The sequence below is a fragment of the Zingiber officinale genome, chromosome 1B, assembly GCF_018446385.1.
Source record: "Zingiber officinale cultivar Zhangliang chromosome 1B, Zo_v1.1, whole genome shotgun sequence".
NCBI lineage: Eukaryota > Viridiplantae > Streptophyta > Magnoliopsida > Zingiberales > Zingiberaceae > Zingiber > Zingiber officinale.
The window spans coordinates 4127312-4147450 of NC_055986.1; the positions used below are offsets into that span (position 1 = coordinate 4127312).

The 20139-nt window shown below is 35.0% G+C and overlaps 1 protein-coding gene across 1 annotated transcript; it reads left to right on the forward strand.

Annotated features, from left to right (window-relative positions):
- Nucleotides 1–17882: 17882 nt before the first annotated feature.
- On the forward strand, nucleotides 17883–18545 carry LOC122050011 (probable transcriptional regulator RABBIT EARS). Its single transcript, XM_042611273.1, has one exon. It carries the CDS (start codon nucleotides 17883–17885, stop codon nucleotides 18543–18545), a length of 663 nt encoding a protein of 220 aa, XP_042467207.1.
- Nucleotides 18546–20139: the final 1594 nt, after the last annotated feature.

Here is a 20139-nt window from a genome sequence, read left to right on the forward strand (position 1 = left end):
ACATCAACAATTCCTTGCAGGGGTTCCAGGAAACCCGACGACTATCTGAAGGGGAGATTACCGTCTACATGGGCAATGCTACTAAGGTGGCAGCTGTTGCAGTGGGAGACGTCTACTTATCTTTTAGTAGAAATAGAAATTTGGTTTTAAGAAATTGTCTTTATGTACCCAGTTTTAGAAAGAATTTAATTTCAGTTTCTAAACTGTTTTTAGATGGATATTCAGTTTCTTTCAGTAACGATGTAGTTATTAAAAGAAATAAAGTGATTATCTGTTCTGGTGCATTAGTTGGCAATTTGTATATTTTAAATCCAAATTCTTCCACAAAGCAAAACATGGAAATTTATAATTCATCTTCTAATTCTAATAAGAGAAAAGAACCTTCAGAAATGAACCAAGCATATCTTTGGCATCTAAGGCTTGGTCATATTAACTTAAGTAGGATTCAGAGGCTTATAGCCGATGGACTTTTAAGTTCATTAGAGTTGGAAAATTTTCCAACTTGTGAATCTTGCTTAGAAGGTAAAATGACCAAGAGGCCGTTCAAGGCCAAGGGTATAGAGCCAAAGAAGTGTTAGAGTTGGTTCACTCGATTTGTGTGTCTGTCCGGGCAAGAGGAGGTTTTGAATATTTTGTCTCTTTCATGGACGATTATTCAAGATATGGATACATTTACCTAATCGCCAAGTTCAAGTGCTTTGATAAGTTCAAAGAATACAAGGTGATGTGGAGAAACGACTAGGTAAAAGTATCAAGACACTACTATCGATCGTGGTGGCGAATACCTCTTAGGAGAGTTTAGGAATTACTTATCGGAGGCCGGATTCAATCCCAATTGTCCGCACCTGGAACACCCCAACAGAATAGGACTCTTATGGAGATGGTTAGATCGATGATGAGTTATTCAGAATTACCAAATTCGTTTTGGGGATATGCTCTGGAAACAGCAGTATACGTTCTGAACTTAGTACCTTCTAAATCAGTTTCTTCTACTCCCATAGAATTGTGGAATGGGCGAAAACCCAGTCTAAGACATATTCGGATATGGGGTAGTCCAGCACATGTGCTGAAACCAGATGCTGATAAGTTAGAATCTCGTACAGAAGTTCGCGTGTTTGTAGGATATCCCAAAGGAACGAAAGGTGGTTTATTTTATAGTCCTAAAGACCAGAAGGTCATTGTTAGCACCAATGCCCAGTTTTTAGAAGAAGACTATATAATGGATCACAAGCCCAGTAGAAAAGTTGTTTTAGAAGAACACATGTCTACTTCAGTACCAACAGTACAAGATGAAGTACCACAAGAGACTGCAACACGTGTCACACATGATACACAACCACAGACAGTGCCTCGTCGTAGTGGGAGGGTTGTAATGCAGCCTGAAAGATTCATGTTTTTGGGAGAGTCTTCGGACTTGATCCCGGGTAAACATGAACCTGATCCCCGGTCATATGACGAAGCACTCCAAGATATAGATGCAGCATCTTGGCAAAAGGCAATGAATTCTGAAATAGAGTCCATGTACTCTAATAAGGTCTGGGAGCTTGTAGAACCACCTGATGGTGTAAAAGCCGTTGGATGCAAGTGGATCTACAAAAGGAAAAGAGGGACAGACGGGAAGGTAGAAACCTTCAAAGCTAGGCTTGTTGCGAAAGGGTACACTCAGAAAGAGGGAATCGATTATGAGGAAACCTTTTCACCGGTAGCCATGCTTAAGTCTATCCGGATACTCTTATCCATTGCTGCTCATATGGATTATGAGATTTGGCAAATGGATGTCAAGACAGCTTTCCTTAATGGAAGTCTTGAAGAGAACATCCATATGAAGCAACCAGAAGGATTTATTGAAAAAGGCAAAGAGCATCTAGTATGCAAGCTCAATCGGTCTATTTATGGACTGAAGCAAGCTTCAAGGTCTTGGAACATCCGGTTTAATGAAGTAATCCATCATATGGATTTATTCAAAGTCGGATGAGTTTTGTGTATATAAGAAGTGTAACGGAAACGTGGTGGTATTTCTTGTACTATACGTAGATGATATTTTGTTAATTGGCAACAATGTCAAGGTATTATCAGACTTAAGGGTATGGTTGTCCAAACAATTTGATATGAAGGACTTAGGAGAATGTGCACACATTCTTGGGATCAAAGTTATAAGGGGTCGCAAGAAAAGAATGTTGTGTCTATCCCAAGCTTCATATATAGATACAATCCTTGCTCGTTTTAGCATGCAAGACTCAAGAAAGGTTTCTTACCTTTTAGACATGGAGTAGCTCTATCTAAAGAGATGTCTCCAAAGACATCAAAAGAGATAGAGGACATGAAAGCAGTTCCTTATGCTTCAGCTGTAGGAAGCCTAATGTATGCAATGCTATGTACGAGACACGATATCCATTTTGCCATGGTCAGCAGATATCGAGTAACCCTGGACAAGGACATTGGACTGCGGTAAAGCATATATTAAAGTACCGAGAAGGACTAGGGATTATATGCTAGTTTACCAAGCGGATGATTTGGTTGCTTGGATTTTGATTTTCAATCGATAGGGACAATAGTAAGTCTACATCAGGCTATGTGTTTACTTTAGGAGGTGGAGCCATTTCATGGAGGAGTGTTAATGCGTTTCGGACTCAACCATGGAAGTATGTGCCTCTGAGGCGACTAAAGAAGCGAGTATGGCTCGGGAACTTTCTAATGGACTTAGATGTGATTCCTGGTTTGCCCAAGATCATCACAATTTATTGTGATAATAGCGATGCAATTGCAAACTCGAAGGAACCACGAGCCCATAAGGCAAGTAAACATATAGAGCGCAAGTACCACCAGATACGAGATATCGTGAAGCGAGGAGAAGTTGTCATCGCCAAGATTGCATCAGCGGATAACCTGGCAGATCCTTTCACTAAGGCCCTTCCGGCGAAAGCTTTCGATCGGCATGTGGAGGGAATGGGAATCAGATGTATGGTAGAAGATATGGCAGCTTAGTCATTAGTATAAGTGGGAGATTGTTGGAGTGTATACTGAAAGCCTAAGCTTTGTAAACATTCATTATGAATAAAGAATCACATTTGGTCTAATTATCTACATTTGTTTGTAGTTGTTCATTTAATTTATATTGTAGATAACATAGTATGTGGTGTCACATACAGAAGATGATGTTATCAGTACCTTATAAATTATAAACAGTAGCTCACGACCAGAATGGAAAGGAACAAACCATTAGAAGGTCGTAGTGTAATTAGGTATTAGCTTATCTTGACTATATAATTACACTAGTACACTCAGAGTGTATTGAGTAGGACCATTTGAGGTCATTCCTTTTATACTGACTTTATAAAGGCACAAAGACCTCAGTTATTATGGAAGTGTGTGCTCTTAATCCTAATATAATAACAAGTACATATGTTTGATATTTATTTCTTTAATTTATCAATGGGTGAGATTTAGTTCGATGAATCAATAAACCCGATAAATTGGGAAATGGTATCACTCATAGTGTGTGTTGTTGATTATAGAAGGAAACTGTGTCCTAGTGATACTAGGTTGATAATGTCCTCAAGAGGAGCTCATAAAGATTGTCATGTTAAACCCTGCAGGTGGACTTAGTCTGACATGATAATAAGGTTGAGTGGTACTACTCTTGGACTTAGATATTAATTAAATGAGTTGTCAGTAACTCACTTAATTAGTGGACATTCGATATCTTAAACACAGGGAGACTAACACACTCATAATAAGAAGGAGCCCAAAAATGTAATTTGGGATTGGTGCGGTAGTTCAATGATAGTTCTCTAGTGGAATGAATTATCATTGATAAAGTTAAGTTGTGTGTTCGAACACGGGATGCTTAATTTTATCGGGAGACCAAAATCAATTCCTCCTCTCGGTCCCTATCGTAGCCTCTTATTTATAGAGTTCTATACCCACCTATACCCACCTTCTATACCCACCCAATGGGGGCCGGCCAAGCTAGCTTGGGAACAAGCTAGGGCCGGCCTAGGTATATTTTGGGGTGGCCGGCCCTAGCTTGAACCCAAGCTAGTAGGGCCGGCCAAATAAAATTAAAAAGGGATTTTAATTTTAGTTTTTATTATGTGGAAGAAATAATTTATTAAAGAGAATTAAAATTAAAATATCTCTCTTGTAAAAGATCTACAAAAGATTAAGAAAGAGATTAGATCTCTTTCCTAATTTGTAGATTGGTAAGATATTTTATTTTCTCTTTAAAATTATCCACATGATTGATAAAATTAAAATTATAGAAATTTCCTTTTATTAACCATGAAGAGATTTTAAAGAGAAATTTTATTTTTTAAAATTTCCGGAAACAAATTAGGAAGTTTTAATTGTTGATTGAAACTTGTCCTATTTGCCTTCCAATGATGTGGCCGGCCATCACAAATTAATTGGGGAAATTTTATTTTATTTCTCTCAATTAAATCATGTCAAGGAAATTAAGGAAAATTTATTTCCTAATTTACCTAGGCCAAGGAATATAAAAGAAGGGGTGAGGGTGCCTTCTCAAGACAACATCTATTATTCCTCTCCCTCTCTTGTTCCTTGTGGTGGCCGGTCCATCCTCTCCCTCTCTTCCTCTTGTGGTGGCCGAACCTCTCTCCCCTCCTTGGAGCTCTTGTGGTGGCCGGATACTACTTGGAGAAGAAGAAGAAGAAGGAGAGAAAGCTAGCATCTCTTGGAGCTTGGTTAGTATTTTGGTTTTCTCCTTGGTGAAGCTTTTCTTTTGTGGCCGAACCTTGCTTGGAGAAGAAGAAGGTGGTTGGTGGTTTCTCATCTTGGAAGATCGTTGCCCACACAACGTCCGAGGTTAGAAGAGGAATACGGTAGAAGATCAAGAGGTTTTTCTACAAGGTATAACTAGTAATTTCTATTTCCGCATCATGATAGTTATTTATGGAAATAATACCAAATACAAGAGGCTTACGTTCTAGTATTTCGAATATGTTTTTTCGAAGTTGTGTTCTTTTGTTTCTTTCTTTTCCTTGTGATTTGATTGTTCTCTTTGGTTAACCTAAAGTTATTTTAGGAAATTAAATATTAGCTTTCTATTAAAGGTTTTGTCTAGTCGGTGGTGGTTGCTCCCATATCCAAGAAGGCCATGTGCCTCGCCACGTCAGTACTGGGAACCTTTTATGGAAATTAATATTTAATGGAATTAATAACTTAAGGAGACTTGGGTCGAACGTGTTAAGTTCCGCAGGAGATCCAAGTCAAAACCTAAAAGAACAAATAGATTAAGTTTTGGATCAAACGTGTTAAGTTCCGCAGGAGATCCAAAATTTAATTTAAAAGAACACATGGTAGCTAGGAAAAGGTTCAGACCTTTGTACAAAATTTTTGTACAGTGGAACCTATAGGCTTTCCGAGTAGCACCAACAGGTCGGACCTCTACTTCTCTTGGAGAATTGTGGTGGCCGAAACCTAGAAGAAAGAAGAAGGTGCTTGGTGGTTCTCATCTCGGAAGATCGTTGCCCACACAATGTCCGAGATAAGAAGAGGAATACGGTAGAAGATCAAGAGGTTATTTTTGCTTACAAAGAAAGGTATAACTAGTAATTATTTTCCGCATCATACTAGTTTTTTTTGTATAGTTATTTATGGAAATACCAAACACAAGAGGCATATGATTCTAGAGTTTTTGAAATAGTTTTTTCGAGTTTGTGTTTTCTTCTTTTTCGAATTTGTGATTCGATTGTTCTTTTTGGTTAACCTAGAGTTATTTAAGGAAATAAATATTAGCTTTCCTTAAAAGGCTTTGCCTAGGCTGTGGTGGTTGCTCCCATATCCAAGAAGGTCATGTGCCTCGCCATGCAGTCCTGGAAGCCAATTTTGGAAATTAATATTTATGGAATTAATAACTTAGGTAGATTTGAATCAATAGTGTTAAGTTCCGCTTGCGATTCAAATCTAAACCATTAAGAACAGATAAGTTAAATTTGGAATCAATGATGTTAAGTTCCGTCTGTGATTCCTAATTTAACTTCTAAAGAACACAATAGGTTATTTAAGGAAAAGTTCGATACTTGTACAAAAATTTTTATACAGTGGAACCGGTACGATTTTCTTAGGACTAACTAACAATGATGACATCACCTAAAAATGTATTGAAATGCGGTGTTAGCTTAGATCCTCTAGTATTCCTTACATTTGTATAATATCATTGTAAAGTATCTATGTTAACTTCAAATGCGATCTAAATAATGCATTGTATGTTTCGGAGGTTCGGAAGAATCCAGTATCTGGATCATCGTTAAGCAAGCATAGCTTCTACATTATTTTTGATTCGGATAGGGTTGTATTGTCCAAGATTGGGATGTTTGTAGGAAAGAGCTATGTTAACTGATGGATTATTTAAGCTCAGTGTAATGACCATTAGCCCACAATTAATAAGAATTAAAATTCTTCCACTTATATTCTTGAGTCTTTTTGTTTCCGACATGGTAGACTAAGATATGTTAATTACAATGTGTTACGTATATTAATTAACATGCAAAGCATACCTACTTTCCACTTGACCTGAAACACAAGTGTGAGACTTGTGTTGAAGCGAAAATGACAAGGTCATCCTGCCAACACATTGAAAGAAGCAATGAGTCACTCGGCCTAATCCACACCAATGTATGCGACCTAAAGGGTACACCGATACGTGGTGGAAATAAGTACTTCATCACTTTTGCTGATGATAACATATCTTCTCTAAAGTAAGATTTGTTCTCTATAAGAATGACGTTGAAATCTAACTTAATAGAAAGATTAAAATGGTTCAAAGTGACTGAGACGGGAAATATGTATCACCGTTCGCTAAGTTGTGTGTTGAACATGAGATCAGACATGAAACAACAACTAGCGAAATAATCATACTCTGAAATAGATGATAATTGCTCTTCTATTGAGTTATGGACTACCAGAGCACATGTAGGAGGAAGCTGTGTTAAAATCTTATTATATTTTAAATAAGATGTTTCGAAAGAAAATAAATAAGATCTCTTATGAGTTGTGGAAAGGAAGACAATCATTCTACAAATACTTGTGACTGTGGGGGTGTCTGGCCAAAATTTTGGTGCCTGATCTGAAATGATCAAGATAAGATCAAAAATTATTGATTGCATATCTTATTGGATATGCACATAATAGCAATGCCTATAAGTTCCTTGTGTATAAATCTCAAATATCAGAGATACGCGAGAACTTGATTATTGAATCGTGAAATATCTCATTCTTTGAACATGTGTTTTTGTCTAAGATCCGAGAGGATACTAAATCCTTAAAACGAGCATATAAAACACAAGAAAAAAGAAGATGAACCAATTGAGGTTGAGCTCAGAAGAAGTAAAAGAGCTCGGATGGAAAAATCTTTTGGGATGAATTTTATCACTTTCATGATCCCCAAAGTCTCTCGGAAGTAGTAAGCTCTTCTAAGGTACCTTAATGGAATGAGACAATTGCATTTGAGAATAACTCTATCCTGTAAAACCATACTTGGGAACTTGTGGATCTTCTTTAGGGAAGTATACCACTAGGGTGCAAGTGAATTTTTAAGAAAAAAATGAAATCAGATGACACGATTGATAAATACAAGGCCAGATTGATAATTAAATGTTACCCACAATGAGAATACCATGATTAATTTGATACATATTCTCCGGTATTCAAAATAATTTCCATTGGAGTGTTGCTGATGATTGCTGCTCTATAGAATCTGGAAATATATTAGATGGATGTAAAGACAGTATTTCTAAATGTAGATTTATAAGAGAAAATCTACATGAAGCAACTTGAAGGATTTTCTATGCCAGGGCAGAAAAACAAGGTTCGTAGATTGGTGAAGATGTTATACGGCTTGAAACAAGCACCAAACAAGTGACATGTGAAATTTGATAATATCGTTAAGGAAACTAAATTTAAGATCAATGAATATGATAAATGTGTCTATATAAAAGCCATATAGAATGACTATGTCATCTTGTGTCTATATGTAGATGACATATTTATCATTGGGAGTAATAATAAGATAATCTAATCCACTAAAGAGATGTTAAACTCAAGATTTGACATAAAGATATGAGTTTAGCTAATGTGATTCTAGGAAATAAGATTCTTAGAATATCAGAAAGACTTGCTCTAAGTCATCCCTGTCCCATTATGTGGACACGATTCTTGAGAGATTCACCAGGGGTGATACTGTGTTGGCACGAAAGTCAGTCTCATTATGTGAATAAGATCCACTAAGGGTGATACTGCATTAGCACGGATGCCAATAGACACAAGTCAATATCTATTGAAAAATCGAGGAAAGGGTATCTTACAGATAGAGTACTCAAGGATGATTAGAAGTCTGATGTATCTAATGAATTGTACACGACTAGACTTGTCCTAAGCAGTGAGTAAACTAAGTAGATACATGAGTAATTCCGGTATTGAGCACTGGAAATGGATAATAAGAGTACTGAGTTATTTAAGGTATATTCGTGTATATAGATTACACTATACGGGATAGCTATGATCGAAGGATACAACTATGCGAGTTGGATATTTGACATGAAAAACTCTAAGTCTACGAGTTAATATGTATTCACTTTGAGAGGTGCAATCATTTTATGAAAATCTTGTAAGTAAACCGTAATAACCAGATACACGATGGAATATGAGTTTGTAGCTCTTAACAAATATGGTGAAGAGGCTGAATGACTCTAACAATTCTTAGAAGATATTCTAGATGGCTAAAACATGTACTAACAATTTGCATTCATTGCAATAATCAATTGGCAATTGAATGTGCACGAAGGCATTTATATAATATTAAGTCTAGATATATACGTCATAGATATAATGTCATTAGACAACTACTCTCAATGGAAGTTATCAGACTATATGAAGTCAAAGGATAACCTAATAAATTTGCTAACCAAAGGAAGCAGAGAGTTAGTTGCAAGTTCATCGTGAGGGATGAGCTTAATGCCGATGGAAAATATTAGTGCAAAGGAAATCTAACCTATGTAGACTGGAGATCCCAAGAATTAAGTTCAATAGGAAAAACTAGTTGTACCGACTAAGTGGGGGAATTGCCTAATGAAAGGATGAAGGTTAAGCAAACGATTTTTAATGATTTATTAGAGTAATGTGGAATACTCTTGAGAGATCTCCTATGTGAGAAAGAAGTGGGGCCGCTTTGAAGAGAATTGAAGGCACAGTTCTTAAAACTTCTCATGGAACAAGTGTGTTCATGGCCAAGAACGAATTCACCCACGAGAACTGAGTTGTATCACTGAGAGTCCTATGTGAGATATGTCAATGTTTACATATACAACAAAACAATTTAAGAACATCGTGTCTACTGATAAACAAACATATATGGAAGATTCAAAGGGTAAACCTACCTATCCTATGTTTGACTCAACCGTTGAATGCTATCACATACCATGTTTCTAGGAGATTGTTATAAATGTGAATGGAAAAGGTGGATGGAAGAGACTCTATGACATTTTAGTCCCATAGTGGGAGTTTTATGGCTAGATAGCTAATTTATATTATTGCATAAGCATTTGTCATGAACAAATGTATAGGGAGAGACTCTCTCTCATGCATGGATATGCAGGGGTGCAAATCCCGGGTCCGGATTATATTGAACCAAGTTGACTCGTGTACGAATACGACTTGTGTAACAACCAACTATTGATGGTCGGCGGCAGCATTTTGACTCGGGCATTAAAGGCAATAAATGATCTTTACTCAGTCGTTTAACGCAACCAATGGAGAGGCGCTCCAATATAAGGAGACTAAATCTTGACACGGAAAGAGTAGTGAAAGCTATAGCAAAACTCTATCCACCTGCGTTCCTCTCACTCTCATCCACTCTGTCGTGCATTTCTTGCTCGACAAAACATCGTGATATCATTCGGGCAAAATATCGTGATATCATTTGGATACCTCTTAGTTCGTCATGACCATCAGAGTGGGGATTCGCGATATGTCATTGTATCATGGAAACAAACGACTCACGACAACCTCGAAGCACTGTTGGAGATGGGGCGAATCTATTTCAAGTAATATGCATTGAACGTAGACCTGGACTTCTCAGTTTCCAAGCACTTGGAAACCCACTCGGAGTACTTTCATGAGCAATTGAACTCAACACCCAAGCACTTGGCACTCGGGCGATATTGGGTAGTCGGGCGACTTCTCTCCCGACTCGGCACTTGAGCGAAGCAACCACTCAACATCTCCTCTAAGCACTTGGACTTCGACCCGAGCATTTGGCACTCAGGTGACAGTCAAGAGTCAGGCATGTGGCTTCCTCGACTTAGTAACGCTTTCCATTCGGTGGGAGCACTTGGGCATCTTGACCACCTTAGGAAACTTTCTGAGTACTTGGCGTTTGGCGATCCACTCAGGAGTAAATGGACTCTCTCAACTCGAACTCGGCAGCACTCTAGTTTAGCAATCTGCTCGATCACTCGACCTTGACAATTGGGTGAAATTCTGACTCCGACTCGGCATCCCACTCGTCATTCAAGAAGCTTCGGAGTCGCGGACTCTTAGCACTTAGGAGAGCCTGATTGCGACCAGAGAACTTCTCGCGCAAACCAGCAACTCAGCCTAACCTTCAAGGCCACACTTGAGATTATCAGCTTAGGCCGCTCTTCTGATTTGATTTGTAATTTCAATTCGGACTACATTTCCTTTATCTTTGGCAACAAGATTGTATAACACGTTCAATGTTTATCTATGTGCGTAAGTCTGATTTTTCTTAGTTGTTTATGGTTAAAGCCTTTGAAATTGATTTAAGTCTGACCAATGGTTCATGTATATGTTATACATTGCATATGTTATACTGCAAAAAGAAATGTGTGTATTTAATGGAACATAATACATTTTTCTTGGCTCATTTTAAAATGTGGCATGACTGGTTACACCTTATATTCAGCTTGTTTGTCAGTTAGGATATACTAAGTATTAAAATATAGGAAGTTGTTTGGAAATACTTCTCATTTCTTTATATGGTTATTGAATATGTTAGTTATCCTTCCACATTTATATGTTTGACAGTTGAAGATTATAAGTTTAATTTTCGAACAACATTAAAAGTCTGTCATATGTAACATCATAATTTCTTTATGATGTTACATTGTCATTTTTCTTTGGAAATATATGTTTTTTCCCGTTTCAAAATATTTTAAAGGCACTAAAGTAATTAGAACTGATTTAAGAGACCAAAGAAAATTCTAGTAAAAATAGTTGACACTTGAAATAGTCAGCTGTTAAGATAACTTCATATAAGTGGAATGAATAGATAAGATCTGTATGAGGGAGCCTAAATAGTTGGGACTAATATGACTCGAAGATGATATTCATCAACTCATGGAAACTTTCACCATTGGTCTTTCATGATCTTCTCTTATTATATTGTTGATCAGTTTATTTATATGGCATCCTTAATCGTCAATGTAAATCTTCAAGGCTCCACATGCATATCTAGTTTTAATAGACAAAATTCATTGAAGCTGCAAATCCTGTCTTTTTCAGGTAACAGCTACTTTATCACTTGCAGCTGCTTGTTCCTCAGCTGGTGTCATAGTCTTATTCGCTTGAGATGTGCATTTCTGCAGAATAATTCCTCACTTTTCATGTGGCGGGTTTGAGATTTCCATTGTATTTGCATTTGTTACATGGCTGTTGATTTCCATGTCTTCAGTTGTGATGTTTTGGATCCTGGCATCAATATAATTGTCCTTGTCCGCTTTTTCTTTACTTAAAAACAAGAAGCCAAAATGATGCGTAGTCATTTAGTCTCTAATTTGAGTACTGTCTCAATGTACGAGTGCCTGAAAGCTCATATGGATATCGAAAATCAAAACTCTGTTTGATGTTGCATTGCATCTCTTTTTATCGAATGAATAGGGACTAGAAACAGCAGGAGTCTTAGAACAGAAGTGAAACAGGGACAAATGAATTAAATCTCTACCTGGTCCTTATATTTAGCACAGCACTTCATGCCTGCAGCAATGTCTGCTTCCTTTTGTAATTGTTGTTGTTGTTGTTGTAGGTCAAAATATGTTTAATCAAAATGAAGAGGAGTTTTTGGACACTTCTGTGATCATTTTATTCCCCTTAGGTTGAAAGAAAAAATTTATAAGACTTGTGTTAGCAGGAAGCAACAAAAAAAAACAAAAATTAAGATAGATGAGAATGTTAAGCTAACAAAAAGAATAAACATAAAAAAAAATATTTATATCCTAAAGCAATTAAGTGGAGTTCCAACACGCAATAAAATGACAAAGATGATATGAACAACTTGAAAGACAACTAATAGATTTTCCATTTGATTGAGCCAAAAAAAGACCAAAAAAGAGTGACCATGTGTAAAAGAGTATGAGACCAAAAAATAATAATAATAATTAATTTAAATATTGTTAGTGATATTGAGATAAATATAGATTAATGATGGCGATGACAACTGGAGTGACCATGTGTATAAATTAGCTATTGACTTGATCTTTCTCACTAATGCTAAGTACATTGGTACGCTGCTATCAGCATTTGACAAATTCTAACTTTCAAAAGTGGTTAAACCATATTTTCCTTTCCAACTACCTTTGATCTCATCTTTACTCACCAACAACATCATTGACAAATTGCTTCTTTTCTATAAAGTTGGTGAAGTGAAAGAGTAGGTTAAAGTAACATTGTTGACGAGGAATGTTCAAAGGTAACAAGATGATGACAAGCATGATTCTTGCTCAAAGTAACCCTGTGCTTACTTCAAATTCCAGTAGAAACAAACTTAGAAGGCAGGCAACTCATGGATTGATCAAAGGTAACGCACATTCTTTCATTTCTCAATCTCCAAACCTCCTATGTCTCAAATTATATATATATATATATATATATATATATATATATATATATATATAATTAAATTATTAACATGTTGACTTTTAATTAGTCTACTGGACCAAGTCAACCCCACGATAACGTACATTCGTTTCTTTCAACACCACGTTTAACGCGGATGCATGTCTGAAGCTACTATATGGTTGCAAGTTAAGGTTCATTCTCAGATTATGGACAAATGTTTGATCTATTTGCATCTACCATTAATTTAATGAAGAATATATATATTATACAATATTATTATTATTGGTTAGCTGCTTCTTCTGTAGGTGTTTCCTGGGTGACCTTGATAGAAAGTTGGCTTTCTTTTGTGGAAACTGCACGAGACACTGAACCGTCGTTTAGCATGGACAAAATATTTAAATTGGTACCCAAAATTGGTGGGATGAAATTGATATCAATTATTAGTATTTAGATCTCGTTAGATACTAGTTGCTAAGGATGTGATATCTTTTGTCATCACTGCTCATTTAGTACACGGTAATCATCTATACATTGTAGATAAAATCTGACATCAAGAAGTCTAATTCATAGACATTCAGTCGAGAGTCACCTTGTCAAGTTTGAAGTATACCTATTTGATCAGGTCGATAGGCATGCCTAGAGCCATCGACCTATTTCAAGATTTCAAAGATTGCCTTGGGTCTACTGATCAGGAAAACTGCCTTTGAGATTTATTGCCTTCCTACTTACTCGAGGGTTGAATAAACTTATCGATTTGGATATAAATCATGGTGATATACATTGCCTGTATATTACTTGCAGCTCTTTAGTTCCTTCTATTTTATACAAATGATATCTTTAGATAATTAAAAGGTTTGATCAGCCTCATCCAAACTGATATAATAATTAAAAGTTCAAATAATTGTGGCCAGGCCTGGCAGTTTCAGATGGTTTAGAGTAATCACATATTTAATATTAATAATAACGCTAATATAGTGATCCTAATTAAGATTTGGAGTAGGTTTCATGGCATTTGTCTTGTCTTCATATGCTTGGAAGTTGCAATAGACCTGTAGTTTACTTGCACTGGAAATTTGCCATAAGAAGTTTAATGGCGACAATGCTACTGTTCCAAAAACAAGCCAAGATGAGCCAATTAGGATAAAGTTTGATGTCCGAGTTAGAGTTCTAAAATAATAGCATATAAAAAAAGAGTAACAATTAGTATTTGTAACTAGTTTCTCTTCCCATATCAAGTGTATAAGATTTGACTTGGTTCTTCTCTGAAGTAACCATTCAACACTTCTATTTGAATATATTTGAAAAGATATGATAAAAAACTAACCAAACAAAGAAATTAAACAATTAACAATGCATGCATGCACAGCAGAGTGTACCCAATTTCATCATTTATTATTCCAACTTGATGATAAGAAAATGTGATAGCTCTAACTACTAGTGATTATAATATCATTTGTGTTTGGATTAATTAATACCTCTGGATCTGTCTTTGTTGCACCGCTGTATGTCTCATTCCCTTTGATTATCAAGTATGGGACCATGTCTCCAACTAGTGGATAAATAACTAAGTCATGCTTACTTTGACACTAAATTATATATATATCAGCATTTGATAAAATGTTTATTTTAAGAATGCTTTTGAAATATTGCTGATCTTGAGATCAGGAAGAATCTCGACCAACTTGAAGCATAGAATTAAGAAAGAATTTATTAGAATGAGTATAAAATCTTTTAGCTGCACATCTCTTAATATACTAAAGTATCGAAAAATTGACTACCTAAATATTGACATTTAAGTCAAATTGGGTAAATTAAGTAATGATACTTTTTGATGTAAATAAACAAAATGTTTTGGGAGAAATACATGCGCTATATATATATATAGTACTGTAAATTCCTATTTGAAAGTTGTGAAGTAGAAGTTAATGGCATGAATATAAATCTATGATCATATTTGAATAGTGTGAATGATTGATGTTAACGTATATTGGTAAATGTTTTAAGTATAATTATTTAATAGAGTGGCATGCGAGTATGGGACAAATGGGTAGGACACTTGAAAAAGAGTGTCCTTAATTAATGTTTCTGCAGTTTCATCCGCAAGTTAGGCTTTATCTCTTTATTTCCTTGGCTGGCTGCTTGTTCTTTTGCTGCTCTTTCCTGGTCTTTATCCCTGATTCTTGGGTGTAAGTGAATGGAAAGGGACTCAAACAAGCCATTTGCTTGCTTATGCTGTGCATGCTGAATATATAGTTCGTTTCTTTCTTTCTTGAATTAATTAGTTTGTCCCAGACTGAAAATGCTTAAATGTATCTCAAGCTCTCTGGACTTGGTGTAATATAATGGCGACAGGGATGAAGACAAGAACAAAAATGAGGTTGAAGGCTCGACTAAAAGAAGAGAAACAAAGATTCCTTGTTCTCGAAGGATGCTACTACTGTTCATGGGAAACCAGAATTTCTCACTTTCCTGACCCTTTAGAAGGCATTGATTGAGATAAACTTAGAAAAGAAAGATTTGGAAAAGTCTGTGTTTAGTCAAAGATCCCTGGAAGGGAGATAAATCAGTTTTATTCAGGAACAGCAGCCAAAGAGGAGTTGAGATAATCAGTGGGACATTTCATATCTGCTCGGAATCGACCTCTTGAGAGGTCACGATTGAACAGATATAGTGTAGTTGTTTGTTAAAATTCCTCTGGGAGATCAAAAGAAAGTAACATGTTTTCTTATTTTGTAGCAAATATGATCAAAACCCCAATAACTATGCGCCAACTATTAAGACAGGACACCTGAAGGAATTGTGTTGAGAACTTTAACAATGAATAAAGAAATGTCATATATCTCATTGGAAAAATGTAATTAAGGGGAACTTTTATATTTCAAAATGTATCTTCTATTTCATAAATCAAATTAATGTTGACATAAAGAAAATAAAGTAAGTGATCTTTTGATTTAGTCAAGATGTTCATTGAAACATTTTGATGGATTATAATTTTTTTAAAAAAATAAAAATGCAAATATTGTTGATATCAGAATACTTATTTCTTTGTTTCGTTTCACCAAATTAATAATTTGATTGATTAAAATTAATTAATTACTTAATTTTATATTTTAAAATTTAAAATAAATTTATTTTTAAAATTGAATAAAAATTTTCCGCTTAATGTTATTTTATTTTTCAGTAGTTTTAATTAAATAGTTTGATTCAAGGACATTAAATTGTCAATTGTTTTGACAATGTAGGATATTTTGGTGGAGAGAGTAAAATTGGCATGACTGAGGCATTCTAAAACACTACAAATTCGATTCTAGGAACCCTTGCTTTTTGAACGATTTATGTAATTAAATTAGATTTGATAATGCAATAGTCATCCAAGGTGTGAATACTTACAAACCCTTGAGCAGGGAAAAAGAGACCTCCACGTTGCCTAGGGAGAGAAAAATAAAAGTGTATAATAATTGTCTAATTGATACATATTGATAGTGATAAGTAATTCTTTTAAGAATAACATTGATACATTAAAAATTACTAAAAGAATTTATATTATCATTAGGGCATCCATAATTCACTTCCATTATAACATCATCATCTCATAAAAAAAAAATATAGGGTTCACTGTCATATACTCATTATAACAACACATCTTTTACACCCACATAATTTCTTTTAATATTAACACTCATTATTTATGGGTCTCACAGTCCACTTAATCATCTTAAAATTATATCATATTAAATAAATATAATTAAAATATGTTTTAAAATATTAAAATTATTATTATTATTTTTAAAAATAATCTTACTTTAAAAAAATAATTTTACCATTTAAAAAAATAAATATTATTATTATTAAAAAATATATTCATGTTTTATTATTTACCCATTTTATTCAATTTTTAATTTTTAATTTTATATATTTTTTAAAAAATAATTAAAAAAAAAAGTATACACTCATGGGGTGGGCCAGTCCTGGTCCACCCCGTGCCATCTTGAACGTGTTCAACATTTTGAACACATTCAAGGTGAAGGGGTGTTATAACATCCCTTTACAATGGTATTAATATCAAAGGGGTGTTATAACACCCTATTAATAGTAGCGTTGTGGATGCCCTTAAAACTTTAATATTTTATAATTAAAATTTGAATTTAAAGTTCTAATGATGATAATTTTATTAGATAGTTAAAGCTTCTAATAATGATAGTAATTAATCTATTAATAAATGTGTAGTGGAGACTATTTCAAATATAGTATTAGCGGGTCAATAAATATGATATTAGTGATATTTTTTATTGTTGATTAATAATTTATTTTATAATACCATCAAATATTTTTATTGATTTGTTTACAAGTGTATACCGCATATATGCACCACAGAGGAAATATTTACATGCTAATGAACTTAAGTTGTAAGCCAAATAAGACCCAAATTTTAGTTTATTTCCTCCAATAAAACTGAAATAATATTTAGGTTTTAATTTGAGCCTGTAGTTTTTCAAATTCATTGATCAACACAAAGCTCTCCCATGTCTCATAATCAATGCATACAAGCTTAATAATTAATCAGTTAACTATATAGCTTAATTAGGTATATATCTTCACCGGTTTAAAAGCTATGCAGTATTAAACTAACTTTTAAATTAAGTTTTCAAGTGGCATTAGCAAGATAAAGCTGCTTAATTAGTTTGTGAATACTTTTTAGCCATCAAACAAAAGTTTAATAAAATCTAAATATTCTCAACAAGTAATTGAGCCTGTAAGTACTTGCACTAAACTAATTATACTCTTCCCAATCCAAGTTCATTCACGGGTCATTTATACATTTTTGTTTATATTTTAAAATTTTGAAAGACAAATGATTTAAAATCTTCACATCTCTGATAAGATTCTCATTCCCTCTGCAAAACCAGCTCTATATCTACCTGTCTCCGTCTTTAGCAAGCATACTGTCAACCCTAACTATGGATAAAGCCAAATACTTGATGATAGCGAGGAGAAGACCTAGCGGTGAGATGCCAATATTTCCCAATCCTAATTCTCGACATGATCTTCTTATGATCCCTTCTTTCTCCTTTGTTGAGTCGTCGTGGGAGGAGGAAGCTTTTGCGAGAGACTCCGCCCATTTGGACGGGTGCATATGGCCTCCTCGGTTCTACTCTTGCTCCTTTTGCGGCCGAGATTTCCGGTCGGCGCAGGCCCTCGGCGGCCACATGAATGTCCACCGCAAGGACCGGGCCATGCTCAAGCAGTACAACTCCAGCTCAAGCCCCACCGGATCGGAAACCCTAGAGACTAGCAGTGCTACTGATCAGCCGTGCACCACTGTCAATCATGTTAACCCTAACCCTAACCCTAATTCCAATGTTAGGGTCTGTGCACCAGTTGTCTTTAATGGCTACCAAAAGGAGACTCTTTTCTTCAAGGAAAGACCCACTTTGCAGCTGTTTGCTGAGCCAGAGTCGAATCTGAATGAAATTGATTCTTGTAAGCAAGTAATCCGAAGGCGACGAAGCGAGATAGAAGAGGAGGAAGGGGATGGATACAACATAGGCGTCAAGAAGAGAAGGACGACCGATTCGTTGCCGCCTTTCTTGATCAAGAAAATCGGAGTCAATCTTGATGTGGAGGAGCTGGATCTTGAGCTGAGGCTTGGAAATGTCTCTCAGGTGAAGTAGTAGGTAGTAGAGCGTGGTCATAATTAAATTAAAGATGATCATATATATTTACAAAAATTCAAACTTTTATGTGCTTGGATATTGTATACTTAAATTCTTTTTCCTTTTGATCTCGCAAAAAGCTTGTTTTAATTCTCTTTTGCTTAATTTATTCTTATCTGAACGTTTCTCAAATTGTCTGTGGAGTTATAGATATATGGCGGATTTAAGGATAATTTCATGTTAATTTATCTGATATATAGTTCTTCAAATATCTCAATTTCTTGATGATTCCGTGCTCTATATAGGCCTTAATTATATATGTAAATAAACATACTTACCGTTACATGATTTTGTATCTTCTCAAGTTTTCTATATGATCTGCTGCAAAATTATCTTTAGTATTATAATTCTTGTCTAATTAATTTGTTCTTTAATTTGTATAATTCGCATCTCATGCTTTCGTTCATGCCAGATTGTGATCTGAACTTTAATAGCTTTTATCAAATTGGTTACCGATCCACACAGTACATGTGAAATTTAGAACACAACTGATATATTGAATTAACCTAGCTAAATAACAGAAAATTACGTAAAATATTATTGTTTGTAATTGTATTGATTCCCTTTTGTAAACTAAATTACGTACTAAGCTATAGTCATTGAAATTAAAATCATCAAATCACCAGCTTGGCTTTGTCTTCTTCTTTTTTTACTCCTTTTCCAAAGTTTGTGTACATATGCATGGCATGCCTCGAACCAAGGCCAGAAATCAGATCACGTCATGCATGAACAAAATTAAGGGGAATAAAATCTCCCGCTTTTTACGCTGCCTTTTGTAATTTTGTTCCTTCTCTGGCATGCATATGTTCATGTACTGATAACTTTTGTTGAGGAACAGAATATTTTAAAATTAATACATAACTATTTTCCAGAAATTGTTATAGTATTTGCATGGGGCAAAGTTGAAAAAGGAATTAATAAGATGGCGTTTATTAAGCAGAATACAGTGTTTTAATATTGCTGTCAAGAGAGAATATGGAATCAAATGTGTCTCTTAATATTCCTTATGTTTTGCAGTGCTGCAGCAAGAGACAAAATACTCGAAGAAGTACCTGTTGATGATCATGTGTTAGATTCCGACTCCTCTCTATTTTCGAGAACAAAATGTGGCAAGCATACTGTGATTATTAATTAATTAGCTAATTAATCTCACGCAGAAGAAAACAAACATGAACAAATATATATATAGTTTCAGTAAAAACTGACACAAACATATATATATATATATATATATATATATTCGGCAATCCCAGCTAGGGAAATTAGCCATTATTTGATTTACAAAAGGTTTTCAAAGAAAGGATGATATGTGCAACGATTAATCTGTTTGCTTATTTTTCATAAAAACAAAAATTATAAAATTTTGAAAGGTTGACCTGTTCGTTCTAAGAATTAGTGGGCTTCTTATTAATGAACTCACAAGGCCCAATTAATAATTTGTTGGGCTTGTCGTTGTGCAATTCAAAGCCCATTTAGGTTCGCCTTCTGAACAACATTTATATAAAAAAAATGATTAACGTAATGTCAAATCTGGGACGATCGACTCGGTTCC

What these genes read in the sequence shown, in the direction of transcription:
- LOC122050011 (XM_042611273.1), top strand. Translation starts at nt 17,883, where the DNA reads ATGCCAATATTTCCCAATCCTAATTCTCGACATGATCTTCTTATGATC.